The sequence below is a fragment of the Neofelis nebulosa genome, chromosome 10 (genome assembly GCF_028018385.1).
Source record: "Neofelis nebulosa isolate mNeoNeb1 chromosome 10, mNeoNeb1.pri, whole genome shotgun sequence".
Lineage (NCBI taxonomy): Eukaryota > Metazoa > Chordata > Mammalia > Carnivora > Felidae > Neofelis > Neofelis nebulosa.
Window position 1 is genome coordinate 88,216,180 of NC_080791.1, and position 15,868 is coordinate 88,232,047.

Sequence of the window (15,868 nt, forward strand, 5' to 3'; positions counted from 1 at the left end):
ATGCATATGGATATAAATTTAGAACACACCAAGTCGGGAGAAGCTGTGAGCAATTTCTCTGCCTCTTCCCGGTGACTGCCCATCAGGCTCCATGGGAGCCACAAAGTGGGCACTGGGGCGGGAGGCCAGTCGTGTGAATACTGGGGCATCTTGGTTTGGCTCCTGAAAACAGAAAAAGAGGCTCCAGGAAAAAAAGAGAGAAACACGAAGAGCTAGCATCTACAGAGCACGCTAAGCTCCTGGCACCATTTCAAGCCCTTCACATCCCTTGACTCCTTCGATCCTCCTCTCTGCGTCACAAAGCAGGTACTATTATCCCATTTTCCACACGGCGAAACTGAGGGCTGGAGAGGTGAAGTAACTTGCCCCCAACCATGCACCTGGGTAAGAGGCAGAGCTGGGATGCAGTCCCTGGCAGTGTCCCCCAGCCCCCGAGCTCCTACACGGTGCCTTCCGCTGTCACTCAGCGTAGAGAATTGGTCCTGGTCTTCTACTTTCTGCACTCTTCCTCATCCCCCTCATCTTAGAGGCACAATAGCCCCGTCTTTTGTCACCCAGATTGGACCACTTTTGAGGGGAAAAAGGAGTGTCGTTGCCAAGGACGCCGGGACAGCAGGTGCAAGCCAGAACCAGCTCAGGTGAACCGAGACATCCGGTCACCGTCGTGTCAGGGTGCCTCGGTAAAGCACAGCCCCTGGCTCCCGCCGTCCGCCCAGGCAGTGGGAGGCCTCTGCCCACCCTGAAGCAGGCCCTCCGCACCTGCACGGCACGTACCCTACTTGTCAGGGTCTCACTTGTGCCTGCTTTCTCCCCAGACTATAGTTTCTCGAAGACAGAGACTTCCGCTCACGGGCATGTCCCATCCCTCAGCACAGGGGTCCACGTCAGAAATCTTTGAATTGGTAAACGTGTGGCATGTTCCTCACTCCGGGAGGCAAAGCCCTCTGGCTGCTAACGTGTTTTCGGGGGTCTGCTCTCACTCCAGAACTCTCTGCAGGGCTCCAGAGTTCTTCCCAGGGTGCTCCGAGTGCTATGAGGTCGAGGGCATCTGGCCCAACTCTCTGCAGGCAAACGAGCTCGTGAAATGGGGACCCGCTTCGTCTTTCATTCCTGGAGGCTCGAGTCGGCTTGGGTATTGGCAACGGGTTCCCTTCAGAAAAAGAAAATACTTCCCAGATAAAAAGACAACCATTTCACAGGAGGATTTTCTACCCAGGAGCAGTTTCCTGGGGCGGGGCTCAGTTGACTGGGGCTCAAGCAGTTTCGGGGTGGAGGTGGGGCCCAGCTAGGATGTTGTCGCGGAGCCTTCCCAGGGAGGGAGACGGCACATGTGGTTCTGCAGATGTCAGTGTGGCGCTGCGAGGGGACCCAGCCATCTGTCTTTGGTAAGTGGGCCTCACTCCAGGGTGGCATCCATGTGGGCGAGACGGTGCGGATTCCAGGGGAGCCGGCACATGGGCCGCCACATCTCCGCCCTCTCTCACGCCCCAGGGAGGGCTCCCGAGTGCTGTGAGGTCAAAGGCATCTGGCGCATTTCTCAGGCCCAACCTCCCCGCATGGTGGCCTCATGGGCAGGCAGTGGGTCCAGGAGGCCAGAGTAGCACCCTTCCCACACCCCTGGCAGGGGGTGGTGTGAAAGCCGGCCTCTCTCCACTTCACCAGGGTGCGGCTCCCTTGGCCTACGGGCCACACCTCCCCTGCACCTCACCTAGGGAGCTCACTGCTGCCATGTGCAAAAGCCCTGCCTGCCTCAGCCGTGCCCGGCATCTGTGCCGACAAGAGACCACAAACTCTTTCACCATATGGAAGCCAGACAGGCGAGGGCTTCCGACGTGATCACAAACACAGTGAGGGCACTCGCCACCACCCATCAGCCTCTGCCAAACAAGGCAGGCTTGGGAAGAGGCTGTGGCCCCGCTGTCCTGCTGATTTATCTCACAGACCCCTGGGGCGGTGGGGGGGGGGGTGTCTTTTGTTTAGGGTCTCTGGATAGCATTCCTGCTTGGGTTCAGCAGAGAATAATCACACAAAACTTGCCTCCCCTTCCTCCACGGTCTAAGGCAAAATGATGACCCATTCACACTGTCAGGTAAAGAGTTTCTAGAAACTTCTAGGAGGAGGTAGGGGCATGGGGCTCCTGAGGCCTGAAAGAGATTAAGGGGGGAATTCCTGACTGGCAGCTGGTGGCTTTGACCCAAGCCATAGATGGCAGGACACCCAGCCGGTGCAGGCTCCTAGGACTGACCTTGCTTTCTGCACCCACATCCCCACTGCAGCTTCAGGGAAGACTCCGGCACTGGCTTCTGGACAGTAAAGCCATATTGCTACCATCTGTTGAGGACCTACTATGTGCTGAGCAAGCATAAGGTCGCTCTGCAAGCATTACCCTCTTTCTAATACAGCCACCCTGCAGGGGAGGTATAATTATTGGTGTGGGTTTTACAAATGTGGAAACTGAGGCTTTGAGAGGTTTGGATGTACGTCCAAGACCACATAGCTAGCCAATGGCAATCTTTCCGGCTTCAAAAGGAAAAACAAACACACACAAGATTCTAGGGTCTTTCACGAGACCAAACTGCCACACACAAAATGCTGTGAGCCTGCTAGCTGGCCCAAACCCGGGAGGCAGGCAGGCTGGAGAGAAGGCTCGCCTCAGTGGCTCACCCAGGCCCCACCCGAACTCCCAGCGTCTACACCCACAACCTCACCTCATCAGCCTTGAGGTCCGCAAGGAATGAATGGAGGGCTGGGCCGGGCCCCAAAGCCTCAGGTGTATTCTCTAGACCTCTCAAGAGTCTTTTCCCCCTTGATGTCCAATATTAAAGTAGCAAAGCAGGGGCAAGTCCCAGACGGCTGTCCTGTCCGAGCTGGGGCATGAAAGTAGGGCCAGAAATCAGCCAGACCTGACCGCATCTCAGCTGCTACCCTGTCCTCATCCTCAGTTTCTGGAATGTCAACAGCTCAGCCTTGGAAGCCACTGTTAAGAAAGCAGAGTCCATTCCCTTTAAAGCTGGGACTTCCCAGCACCGAGGCTCTCTGGGATCCTGGCGGTACTGCAGACAAAGGGGATTGTGGCTGCCACGTTACAAAAACACTCCCAATGAATGAAGCCCCTAGGCCTGGCAGTTCCCAATCTTCTTTTCTGTGAGGCCGGGTGGCCCCAACAATGGGGCAGGAAGTCAGACGCAACAGGCAGCCCCCGCGGGTGCTTGTCAACGGCTGGGCCAGGATCCTGTCCTGTCTCCATCCCCCGTTATGTGGCACTGCCACTTCCTTTGTCTGCCCCCCGTCCCTGGCTCATTCCTGGTCAGGGGCTGGACAGATGCCCACCCTCAGGCTGGCCACCCCGAGCCCGTGAACTCACATCTGCTGGGGAAGAGGCCCTGAGTAGTTGAGGGCAAGCTGCCTAAATCACACTGGGTGGAGGGGGTGCTGACCAAGAGACCTGGCTCCTGGGGTCTTGCCTCCTCTCTCCTGGGAGGCGGGGGGAGACCCAGCACCCCTGACGATATGAACACTGCGCTATCGTAATCAGACCTCCCTGCCTGAGCTCTGATCTGCCACTTCCTAGATGTGACCTGGGCGGCCCCTTTTATCCCTTTTAGGCCTCAGTCTGCTCATCTGTAAGTGGGAAGAGTAATGGCTTCCTCCAGGAGCTACTGTGAGAGCTAATCAGAGAACTGTGTATGCAAAGTGCTTTATAAACTATAAAGGTTTGACTAGATTCTTCCGGCCCACGTGAAATAAATCAAATCGAATCACTCCCCAGCTTCCATACTTAGCAACAGCAGTCCATCTTGTGTAGGTGCTATGGGCAAACCAGCACGCAAGGGGCCCGGGTACCCCGCTGACTGTGGAGAGTTTGACCCTCAGTCTGCTTGGTCTTTGAACCAATGGGAGGATGAAATCCAGTTTTTTAAATCCTTGGGTGGTGGGTTGTGATAAACCTAAAATGTGTACACATCACTGTTCCAAACAGTCCTCACTGAGGCCTTTGTGACATCTGGTCTACTTCTTCTCTGTCGTTCGCCTGGCTCCCTGGCTCCTGTCAGGCCTGTGTTAAAGTAAGCAAAGACAGGGGCCGAGGGGGGGGGTACATGGGAGGGAGAGCACACACACATGCTGAGTAGATGTGATGTTTAAGTTCACTATTGTTTCTGGATTATTTACGTATTAAACACAATTTCGTTACTTTAGGCCTTCCAGAAGGTTGAGGAAAACAGTAATTATACTGATAATCGCAGCTCCCACATCCGAAGAGCTTACTGTTCACTACTTCCTTTTAATGTATCACCTCCCATGATTGCCACAAAAACCTTTGGAAGCAGATCAAGTCATTTTCCAGCTGAGAAGTTGAGGCCCGAGAAATTAAGTATCTTGCCCAAAGTCACCCAGCTCTGGCAGGGCAGAGACCCCATGTGGTAGTTTGACGCCAGTGTCCAACCTTTAGGCTCTTTGTCCTATTTCGATAAGCGAACAAAGTATTCAACTGCCTATTGAGTGCCAGGGACAGTTCTTGGTGTTGGGCACAGTGGGAACAAAGCTGATCTATGGTACATTCTAGAGGGTGAGGAGAGGGGGCAGACCTTTAAGTAGACAAGTACGGAAGAGCCGGCTAACATCGGGTAGAGGAAGGTGCTCTGAAGAAAAGAAAAAGTGGGTGAAGTGATGGGGAAGGACCAGGCGTGGGAGGAACGACCCCTGCACACGGCAGGACCATAAACAGCGGGGTCTTTGCCCTGCCACTTGAGAGGTTACTGGATGCGCCGGTCTGGGGAACACAGGCAAACAAGCATTAATTCACCCAATCGCCATTCTGATTTCTTTTCCTTCCACTTTGGGTAGCAGATGGGAGATTTAATGCACAAAAACGGGGAGAGGGAAAGAGAGAAAAGAGCTTAACGCTGCAAATCTTCTTGAAATGGTATTTAAGGGAACCCTAAGTCAGTAGCAGAAAGCCCTCACTGCCATCATCTCTATTATTTGATAAGAAAACACTTTCGCAAGCTGAGCAAAAGATTAACGAGCCCACTTCTTCAGACTGAGCACACAGCCTATCCGTGGCGCCTATTTATGTGAAGCGCTCGGCTGAGGGGAGACCTCCCCCCTTCTGCATCTGGAGTAGAACAAAGAGGCTCCTCTCCTCTCTTTGTACCTCACTCGTATGGGGGGTATCTCCCCACAACTTGGGGAGTGCCCCTAGGAGGCAGAATCTGGAAGCAGAGGGGCCAGCAGAGGTGACTCACTTCACACAGGGGGAAACTGAGGCTCGGGCGGGGGGGGGCTGGACGTGCTCAATCCCAGAGCCAGAGGGGCAGGAGCTGACCCCGACCCTGACCCTCAGGCACCTCTGAGGTTGTACTTCTCCACCAGAGAGCGGCTCCAGCCCCACCTAGACCTATTTGCCTAGATATGCGGTCAGTGAGAACTTGAGAGAACAAAAACCAAATTCTCTCCCCCGAATTCTTGTGTTTCTAAAATGTAGATTCAGTTTTGTCATGAAACACGTACTTTGAAACAACGGAAGTCCCTCTGTGACTTTTGCTGCCCAGGCTACCCAGCCTGTCCCAGTCTCCTGTGGCTGCCCTTGAAGGCCCAGTTAAAAGCCTTGGCTGTTCTGACGCCCTCCCCCAAGTCCGTCAGGCTTCCTGAGATCCCCCTGCACATGGTGGCGGTGCTGATGACAGAGCGTCCCATGTGCTGCTCTCAGCGCTTTCGGTCCATTAACTCCCTCCCCACCAACACCCCTGCTAAGAAGGGACCGAGGCACAGAGGCTGAATGCCATGCCCACTTTGTAAGTGGCAGGGCTGGGACTGAACCCAGGCAGGCTGCGCGGCCCGACGGCCGACCCCACACATTATCACGCAGCCGAGCTGTCTCTTACGCTGTCTGGTGGGTTTCGCTCATTTGTCGTCTCCTGTCTTGTTTCTGCCTCCCTCATTAGGCTGGAGACTCAGGCGTATAAGCCATTCTTCATAATTCTCTTAATACCCCTTCCCTACTGAGCAGCAGAAATCCAGGGAGAAATGTGAGTTAGTAACAAAAGCCCTTAAGATGCTGTCTCTGACTATGTGCCCTATAAATGCTGGCTATGGTTAGCCAGAGTAGTGTCTGTAAGTGGTGGTAATGGTCATAGTTACACGTCAGTGGTAGTCGTAGTGGTTAGGTAAGTAATAGTATTTATTACTAACAGCGATGGCACTTGAAAGTCACACTTTAAGAAATGTCATTCTAGGGCAATGGAGACAGCCTACTGCGGGTGTCAAACATGTCATCTAAACACGTTTACGACCATTATAATGACGGGGAGGAGGGTGGGCAGCCACCATTTAATAAATACTTGCCGTGCGCCAGGTGCTGAGCTTCGCGCTTCACTGTATTATCACATTTATTGCCACCTCACCTTCACCATTTTACCAATGAGGAAACTGAGGCCTAGAAACAGGAGCTGACGCTTCATACTGCTGCAAGACGGCGGAGAGAACACCTCCGGGATGACCCAAGAGGCTCCTGGAGTCTTCCTCTTCTTCCCCAGCACCTAAAACCACAGGTGAGCGACTTCCCGGGGAGTGGGTGGGACCCGTGATGGCCGACACCTCTGCTGGCTCCATCGCTTCCAAATTCTGTGCACATACCTGCTGGAAACTTCTTGACTAGCATGACACGGAACAGAGCGGCCAAGAGCTGGGCCAGACACACACTATCTGCTGCCAGGATCTCACCTGGACAAGGGTTTCGACCTGCGAGCAGGCCCTATAGTCTCAGCAGAACTAATGCTATGCGGACTGTGTTCTCAGATGACTACCAAACTGGCCCCTCATCCCTCCTGAGCCTGTCTGGTGGTGCAGAACCACATGCCAGGCTGCTCCAGGCTGGGGCGTCAGGGTGGATCTCAGTAGGAATGCCTCTCCTCCCAGCACCAACGCAAGCAGAGAAGAAAGGGCTTCCCCCTTACCCTCAGAGGGGTCCAGGCATCAAGTGGGGAAGGAAAACCAGCCAATCGCAGAAAGCACTGAGCTGGATGACAGGGCCAGGGCCCTCCAGGCCACAAGCCCAGTCCACGATTCATCCTGTACCACGACTCCTGTTCTCCGGCTCTGCCACGCTGCCCCTTTCTGTCTCTCCTAGGTACCGTGTTCTCTCCCACCGCGAGGTCTCTGCGTGCTGTTCCCTCTGCCAGGGACAAATGGTCATGCTAATAATCATAGCAGCTAATATCTGGCATTTACTGTGCCCCAGGTACTGTTCCAGAAGTGTTAGGAACGTTAACTCACTTAGACCTCACACCTTGCAAGTGACTGTAATGACATGTCAGTGGTCTGCAGAACCCAAGCTTTGGAGGGACTGACTGCCCAACGGCTCTGAAATCAGTCAGTGGCAAGGTCAATCTGAAAGGCATGGTGTTGAATAGCAGTCCCCTCCTCAGATAGGGCTCTGACAGCCGAGGAAATCATGACACCAGACGTTCCCAGGCTCCATCTCAAATCAGGCTGGCTAGGCTCCCACGCTCCTCCTGGCTTAGTGTCCTGAACACCAGGACACTCCCTCCACAAAGGGGCACCGTGCGGGGCCGGGGAGAGGGAAGGGGCTTAAGCAAACACACTGCCTTGTGCACACGTGGCTTGCGTGATTTCTAGTATTCCCAGATATCCCTCAAAGGCCTGGCTTTGCTGCTGCTGCTGCTGCCAGATCAGAGGCACTGGGGATTGCTACCTGCTGAGCCCGGGCCCTCCAGCCCCCAAGGTTCTGAAGCAGAAAATTAGTTCTCCTCCTGTGTACCTCAGCCCCCTCTGCACCTCGGACCGTATCTGTCTCCCTCGTGTGCTCTGCTTGATGATGCTTTCTCCCGGACATTTGCAGGCGAGCTGGCAGATCTCTTGCCGCTCCTGTGTGTCCACGCGACCTGTCTCCCCACTTCCCAGACGCCTCGTCCCCCGAGGCGTGATGACCAGGGAGGTACCTTCCACCCAGGAGGCCATTTCAGCCAGCTCATCCCTCTGCCCCCAGGCATGACTAGCAGGGACCACACTTAGCCAGATGGCTGTCCATTCTCCTCCAGACCTCGGGGGAAGGAGGCTCCCCCATCTCCATGGGCAACCCTGGATCTCTGACAGCAAGTTCTTTCACTTTTCAAGCCCCGTCTCGGGTGATGGCATGCCCTGCAGGGCAGCAGCTGTGACTAATCCTGGGTTTGAGACCCTGCCTCGTGCCTCGCTGGTGTCTATGATGCAAAGCTGGCGGCAAGAAAGGCGCTCTGGGAGGGTGCAGGGAGGCTCTGTCTGCGAGGCTCTCCCAAGGTGGCGGGGGAAGTGTCCTGGGAATGGAGAGGCAGGTGGGGCTGGAATGGCCCCAGTGGAGGTGGCCCCCAAGGCCAAGACCCACCCGGGATTGTCTTGAGAGCTTTAGGACTAGGTCTGAGTAGCCGGGTGGGACGGCTGTAGCTTGGCACCGTGAAGGGCAAGGGCTTTCGGGTCAGAGGGACCTGGTTCAAGTCCCTGCCCGGCCACTTAGCAGCGGGTGCCCCTCTGGCCCCATGTCCTCATCTGTAAAATGGAGGGAATCCTGGGGCACGTGGTGGCTCAGTCAGTTAAGTGGCCGATTTGATTTCCGCTAGGGTCATGATGTGTTAGTGAGTTTGAGCCCTGTGTTGGGTTCTGCGCTGACAGTGTGGAGCCTGCTTGGGATTCTGTCTCTCTCTCTGTTCCTCCCCAACTTGTGCTCTCTCTTTCTCTCAAAATAAATAAATAAACTTAAAAATATTTTTTTTAAATGGAGATAACGCTAGCACCTACCTTGCTGATCTGTGGGGCAGGAAAGAAACACAAGTGGGTAGAAATGCCCTCTAGAAGGAAGAGCTGGCCGCTTTATGTGCGTTATCTCGCTTCATCTTCCCCATTTTACAGGTGAGGAGCCGGAAGCGTGGAGGGGCCTGTGGGGGAGGCTGGACCTGAGCCCAGGCCTGGGCACAAAGCCTGGGGGCTTTCCCCGGTGCCGCCGGCTCCCCGTTCCGCGCAAGCCTGCCCGAGAGTGCCTGCCCGTCCCTTGCAAAGCGCCCCGCTCGCCCACCCTGAGCTCCTATTGTTTCTGCCACTCCCTCCTCCCACCTCCCTCCTCCCACCTCCACTCCTCCCAAATCCGGAGCAGGAGCAGGGAGCTCCGGGGAACAGGCCCCCTTCTGGGGAGGCACGAAAGCCCCGCTGAGCAGTGCAGAGGCAGCACATGGCCTAGCAGGGAAAGCCATGATGACCTTCACACAGGAGGGGTGAACACACGTCCCACCCTTCATCGGCACGGATGGGTCACACAGCACCCCCTGTGGGAAGGAAGAAGGGTAATTTCCTCAGAGCGGAAATCTGAGCACAGACTTGAGTGGCACCATCAGTGTCGCCATGTGGCCAAACCTGTGCCACCAAACTGAGCTCTGGGACCACCCCCCCCCCCGCCCATCACGCTGGCAATCAGAGACCCTGTCTGATTCTGGCTGGGCGGACGCCCCCACTCCCGACATGGGACACAGGGAGGAGCTTCAAGAGTCAATGATGTGGGGGATACAGCAGGAGGGAAAGACACAGACAGGCATCCCAGCCATCCCCAGACTCTCAAAGCCAGGGCCCTGCAAAAACTCCAGCTCCTCGTGGGCAAGGGGAGGAAGTCTCCCAGAGCTCTGGCGAGGATATCAGAGCGGGAGTGCCTCAAGGAGACGTGTGGCCCAGCCTGCAGCCGAGCGTGGGCTCAGTGGGCCCAGGAAGGGCCAGCCGGGGCCTGCCCCGTCGGCGTGGGTCCAAGTGCAGTGGGATCCACTTCAGCAGCCCAGAGCCGGGCCACCAGACAGCTGTCAGGCTGTCCGCCAGCCTGGGTATTTTTAGGGTGTCCTCCTTTTGGTGCCCAAATCTCAAACGTTTGGATACTTTTTTCCTAATCGTGGCTCCACTTTCTCATGTATCTAATAGTCATTTGAAATGATTCATGGAAAAATGCCTTAGCTACCAATTTCTTTGTGCCACAGACGGTGTGGTTTTTAAATAACAAGCTACTTAAACACACACGTGTGCACGTAACCACTGAAGCTCTGCTATCACAATTACACACAGACAACGACCCAGGTCACAGAGAAACTCTGGTGCCGTTTTAGAGCACTGGGGGCTGGGAACCGTCCCAGGGGAAAAGCCAGAGGGCAGCCGCAAAGACATCCAAGGGGTTCTGGGCTCAACGCCTGCAGAGGGGCACCTCCCTGGCCTGCCCCACAGCCAACAGCCACGGTCGCAGCCAGAGGGCCAAACAGCCCAGGCCAGGCCAGTGGGCCCAAAGAAGGCTCATCTTCTCCCAGCCACCTTTGCTTGGGTGACCAGGCCCAGTCTAGCGCCCTCAGGACCTCACCAAACAATAAGCAAGCTTCCCCCGCCGCAACAATTTTTCCTTGCCTTTCTCCTTCCCGGCCAACTCTGGAAACCATGACAATTTCTCCACAAAGCAGAAACAGCTGGGGCTTAGGGCCTAGGCTCTGGTTCCACCTTCCAGCTGGGTGCTTCGTCAGGAAGCCTGGGGCCTCCACCTGCTGCCTTCTTGCTGGGTGTCAGCAGAGCGCCCTACCTCGGCCCTGCATTCTCTGTCCACCTTGAAGATAATGACGATCCAGCAATGATACCAGTCATAACAGCAGCAGTGGTAGCATTTACTGGGAATCTACTTTGTGTGTGTACTGGGTCATTACTGCCGTAGGTCTCTTGTAATGAAAGACAGTACTGTCTGTGCAGTGTTGTGAGCGGAGCTTATGTGGCCCTGGCAAGTTATCAAATCTCTCTCTGCCTCCACTTACTCATCTGTAAAATGGGGCTGTGACGCACACCCACTTCCCGTGTGTACACCAGTGAGTGTTCGCATGTAAAGTGCTCAGCACGGGGCCTAGCACACAGTAAATCCTCAGTAAATCCTCAGTAAGATAGTGTCGACTATCACCATTCAGTCCTTTCAATGGCGTCATTCACCCCTCTGTTTACAGCAGAGGCCCAAGGGGTCTGAAACCTTGCACAAAGTTCTCAGGGTCCATGAACGCAAACCACCTGACTCCTGGGCCCCTGCATTCCCAGCTCGCCGGGTTTGCCACATGTCCACAGGATTTCCCGTGTTTCACGGTGGCTGTTTTGAATGAAGTAGGGTGCGTTGCACCTTTGTTTTCCGTGACTGTGGGGGCACCGGAGGGGTGGGCCTGGCTGCGGAGCAGGTGTGAGAACCACAAAGTTGACGAGACCTGGTGCCACTCAAAGGCAACAGCCAGCTGGGGTGGGGGCCGGGGAGAGCAGAAGCCTTCTGTTGTCAAGGCCGCGGGTCACCTTCCTCCACCCTGCGGTACAGAGCCCCTTGGGCTCTCTCGCGCCCCAGGGCCTGCTGGGCGGTGGAATGCGTGCTGGTGGGTCTTCCTAAACCAAAGCCAGTCTTTCTCACTCCCGGGACCTTCAGGCACACAACTCTCGAGCCCATGGACAGAGCCAGCAGGGAGGCCGTGTTGGCCTCCAGGTGAGGCGCATGCCAGCATTTATGATGTTCTGGGCAAATTATAAAAAAGGATCCTCTCTAGTGAGAAAAAAATTTGAAAGCAGTCAAGACCAATTAGAAAAGGCACTCTGTCTGCAGGCTGACATGACCCTGTGCTTGTCCCCTGCCTGTGCCCCTCACTGGGTCCCCTTGTGCAGTGCAGAACCTTCACATCTGTTCTTAGCAGCCCTGCTCCCAGATGGGGAAGGGTTAGGCTCCTGTAGTGAGAGCAGCAGGCCTGGATCCTGAGGCTATTCAACCAGTAACCTGCCAGACTGTGATGTTTTCGTCTGTGACATGAGGGGACGGGGCACAGCGTGCCTCAGATCCCTACCAACAACAAAGAGGACGGTGGCATCATCATGATGAAAACAGGTGACAGAGGGCCAGGTACCACCCACACACTGTCCTGCATGCTTTTTCTCAGAGCCCCGGCTCACTCCGTTCTCAGGCAGGTGTGGATACCTGTCTTCATGAAAGAGGCAAAGGAATTTCAGAGAGCCCAGGAACTGAGCGACAGAGCTGGAAAATCAGAGACGGAAGCCAAAACCCATCATGAGCCTCAAAGAGCCCTGGGTGTCTCAACCCTGGGTGAAAAGTCCCATCGCACGCCAGGGCCAGGCCTTGATTCGTGTGAATCATCAGCCGCTTCCTCAGAGGCACGGAGGCTGGCACGAGTCGGTCAGCCAGCACACCGGGTAGTGTGCCCCCCCCAACCTGGTGTGCAGCCCAAGAGAGACCCCTACCGCTCATTGTTCAGAGCCATCCTCGGGGGGTCCAGGTTGGGGTTCTCCATGGACTCCATCTGTGGACACCGCAGGAAGTAGTAGAGCGTGTGGAGGGCGTCGGGGGACCAGGTGACGGGCTGGGGTGGCTGACGGGCCTGGCGGGCGGGGCTGGAGCCAGGACAGAGCGGGTGGCGCCCCTGCATATGATGCATGGCGCGGGAGACCAGGTCACCTGGCGGGGAGGGCAGAAGGGAGAGACAGAGAAGAAAACGTCTGAGTTCGCTGCCCACATTCCTCCAAGGCTGCTTGTAGCTAATGAGAAACCGCTCCCCTTGCCTGGGCGCCTAATTACTGTTTACCCCGGAGCCAAGAGGCGGGGGAGGTGGAAACTGTCACCCAGACACACACAAGAGCAAGTCAGTTTTCCTTTCACTGCGGGTTTTGCCTTAACAGCTGAACTAAAAAGCCCTGGCAGGACCTTCTTATGCTAATGCGGTTTCTTTTTCGACATCCCCACTCCCTCCAACACCCCATGGCTCTCTTTGAGCCAGGGAGTCCCAGCCTCTGACACCCAGCACCAGGGTGTGACACCAGCAGGGAGGTGACGGCCCCGTGTTGTCGTCCTGTGCAATGCCCAGGTCCTTCAGCAGGGAAGGCGCCTCCATCTCCAACACGTCAGGTAACACTGCCATCATCGCCACCATTGAGTGCTTACTACATGCCGAGTGTTCAGTTTCCTAAGAAAGAGCTTTCGTTCGACCCTTATGATGCTAGGGCCAAGTATTATCCCCCTTATACAGGTGAAGAAATGGAGGCTTACCTGGTAAACAAACACTTACTGACCCCCTCCAGTCCCCTGGTCACCGGGAGGCCCCCGTGTACAGAACTTAACCAGCCAAGGTCCTGTGGCTAGTAGATGGTAGAATCTACACTTGAATGCAGGTCTCTGACTTCAAAGCCCATGAGCTGAACTGTGACCCAGACCTGACCCACTGGAGTCTGTGGGGTCCTTGGGTCCCCATATCCTGCGCTGTGTTTCTGCCCAACTCAAGTCTTTTCAATATCTCGCTGGCCTGGGACAGGAAATGTCCCATCATTGTGTGAGGCCACAATGCTGAGAAAGGATGGGCCAAACAGCCCCAGGCACCTGCCGGCCCCTCTGTTCCGGGAAAAGTGTCACCCTTCCATTCTCCTCTGGCCTGAGAACTCAAGGGGGGGTGGTGGGACACGACTCCCCTGTGGGCCAGCTTCCCCCCACCTGTGGCAGTGCCTCTGGACAAGGCTGGCCCTGAGGGGAAAAAGACAAGCAGGTTTTAACCTGGCGAAGAGAAGTGTCATTCAATGTATGGCAGGACCAGTTCATTTATTCAATTGACCTTCATTCTATAGCTTCTTCGAATCTGGTTCTCTGCCCCACTGCATCCTAGCACCCTGCACAGGGTCTATCACATAAGAGGTGCTCAGCAAACATTTACAGAATAAAAAAACTAGCCTTGCGCATTCATTCCATTTCATTTCAAAATACAGCTTCTGGGTGTGTGTGGGGGGTTGGGGGGCTGCACTTAGGTCCATTAGCGGCCAAGTTCTCCCGGGACAGCAAGGGAAAATGACACCCCTGGAACTGGAGATCTCCACTAGCAAAGAGAGCCCTGTGCCCCCACCCCCACCTCCTCCCTCCTTCCTCTCTCTGCACCTGACTCTGCTCCTCGCTGGTGCCCCCTGGAGCGGCCGAGAGCAGGGACTTGTGGACACCCGGCTCCCATCCTCAACACTCTGCTTTAATCGGTCTGGGGCGGGACCTGTGCATCCTATCTTGTAAAAGCTCCCTCGGTGAATCTAATGTCTGGTGAGGTGAGAGAATCAGCAGGTTAACAGGTGAGAGCGCAGATCCCAGAGTCAGACACTCCGGGCTTCCAGTCAGGGCTCTGGTACTTGCAACCCTGTGCCTTACGTAAGTTTCTCACCAGAGCCTCCATCTCCTCATCTGTAAAATGGAATAATCGTATCTCACCTAAACATTCGGAGGATTCAAATAAATAATAAATGTGAAGCACTTAACGTCATGCTTGGCACAGAGTCCTTGGTAAAGATGAACTGTAATGCCATTATTACTACTCTTGTTCCTTTCTTCTCCAGGCCACCTCCCATGGCCTCGCTTCCAGGACTTTTTTCCACGCCATTAAGCCTTACCCCACATTTCCCAGGAGAGGAGGAGCCTGAGCCCTGCGATGCCAGCTCCCAGCCCCGCTCTTGGACTCCTGGGAGGCAGAAACTGGCACCGACAATCCTGCCTCCCAGCAGCTAGTTGCACAGCTAACTTGGCTTCAAGAAGTTGCAACCTGGCTTCTATTTCTCTAGGTCGAAATGCCATAACTTTTGGCAGGGTCACAGGACCAGGGGGGAGAAGGCAAAGAATCCCTGATTGCATCAGAGAGAGAGAGAGAGAGAGAAAGAGAGAGAGAGAGAGAGAGAGAGAGACCTTGTGGAAATGCTTCAAAGGCTCGACAAGGTAGAAGCCATTATCATTCATCATGTTTATGATTATTTTATTGTTACTGGTATAGAACCCTTTCGGCAGCACATTCCCAGCCAGGATGCAGGCAAGAAAATCGAGTAAGAAAGTAACAAGTGGAAGCAACTCTTAAGTGTTCCCTAAAGGGAAGCCAGGTACTGAGAGAGCCCTTCCAGAGGTTCGGGGGACAAAGGCAGCAGTGTGGCAGCTGGGGATGGAGGTCCCCAGACTCTCGGTCACAAGCCCAGCTGCGTGCCTTCGGTCTCTCACAGACCAAGAAGGAGATGCCTGCAGACAACTCAGATCAGGCATCTAAAAACTCACACGGCTCTGCAGCCCTCATTCACACAGCCAAAGCAAACGGCTCGCTTTGGGTTACTCTCCCCAGCGTGGTTTTCCTCCCTGCTCCCTGATATTTTTTAGGCTTGAGAGTGGGGAAAACATAGATTAAATCTCATTTAATCTGCACAACCACCCCATAAGGGAGGTATTTCCAGTTTACAAATGAGGAAACATGCTTGCTGACGTTAAATGGTGGTATGTGAACCAGCTGGGACTTAACCTGGGGATCCCGCATCCCAAACGCATGCTCTTGGTCACTGCTCCACAGTGTGGTCTGCATACTGGGACAGGTCTGCAAACTGTGTGTTACTTTTTTTTTTTTTTCTTTTTTTTTTTTTTTTACTGGATCACAAGTTAATTCCAGAAATTGAGAGTGAGCTTTTAAAAGAGTCTCAGAGTTGAGGCGCCTGGGTGGCTCAGTCTGTTAAGTGTCTGACTTTAGCTCAGGTCATGCTCTCGCAGTTAGTGAGTTCGAGCCCTGCATTGGACTCTGTGCTGACAGCTCAGAGCCTGGAGCCTGCTTTGGATTCTGTGTGTCCCTTTCTGTCTGACCCTCCCCTGCTCTCTCTCTCCCTGTCAAAAATAAACAAACATAAAAATTTTTTAAAAATAAATCTCACAGTAATTTGACAGAGTGATTATATGTCTAATAATTTTTTACAAATTGGCTTGCATTTTACATGTCTTTGATTTCATTTTTTAGACACTCATTTTCATTGTATTTTACAGCAGCTTCGGTCGGCAATTAGAGAG

At 54.5% G+C, this 15,868-nt stretch overlaps 1 protein-coding gene across 2 annotated transcripts in view; it reads right to left on the reverse strand.

Moving 5' to 3' along the window:
- Positions 1 to 15,868, reverse strand: part of ABTB2 (ankyrin repeat and BTB domain containing 2) — a 175,331-nt gene that overhangs the window by 28,189 nt on the left and 131,274 nt on the right. For both annotated transcript variants that reach the window (XM_058688603.1, XM_058688604.1), the window contains exon 3: positions 12,280 to 12,493. In XM_058688603.1, the coding sequence (XP_058544586.1) occupies positions 12,280 to 12,493 (214 nt within the window). The remainder of the gene's footprint in view (positions 1 to 12,279; positions 12,494 to 15,868) is intronic.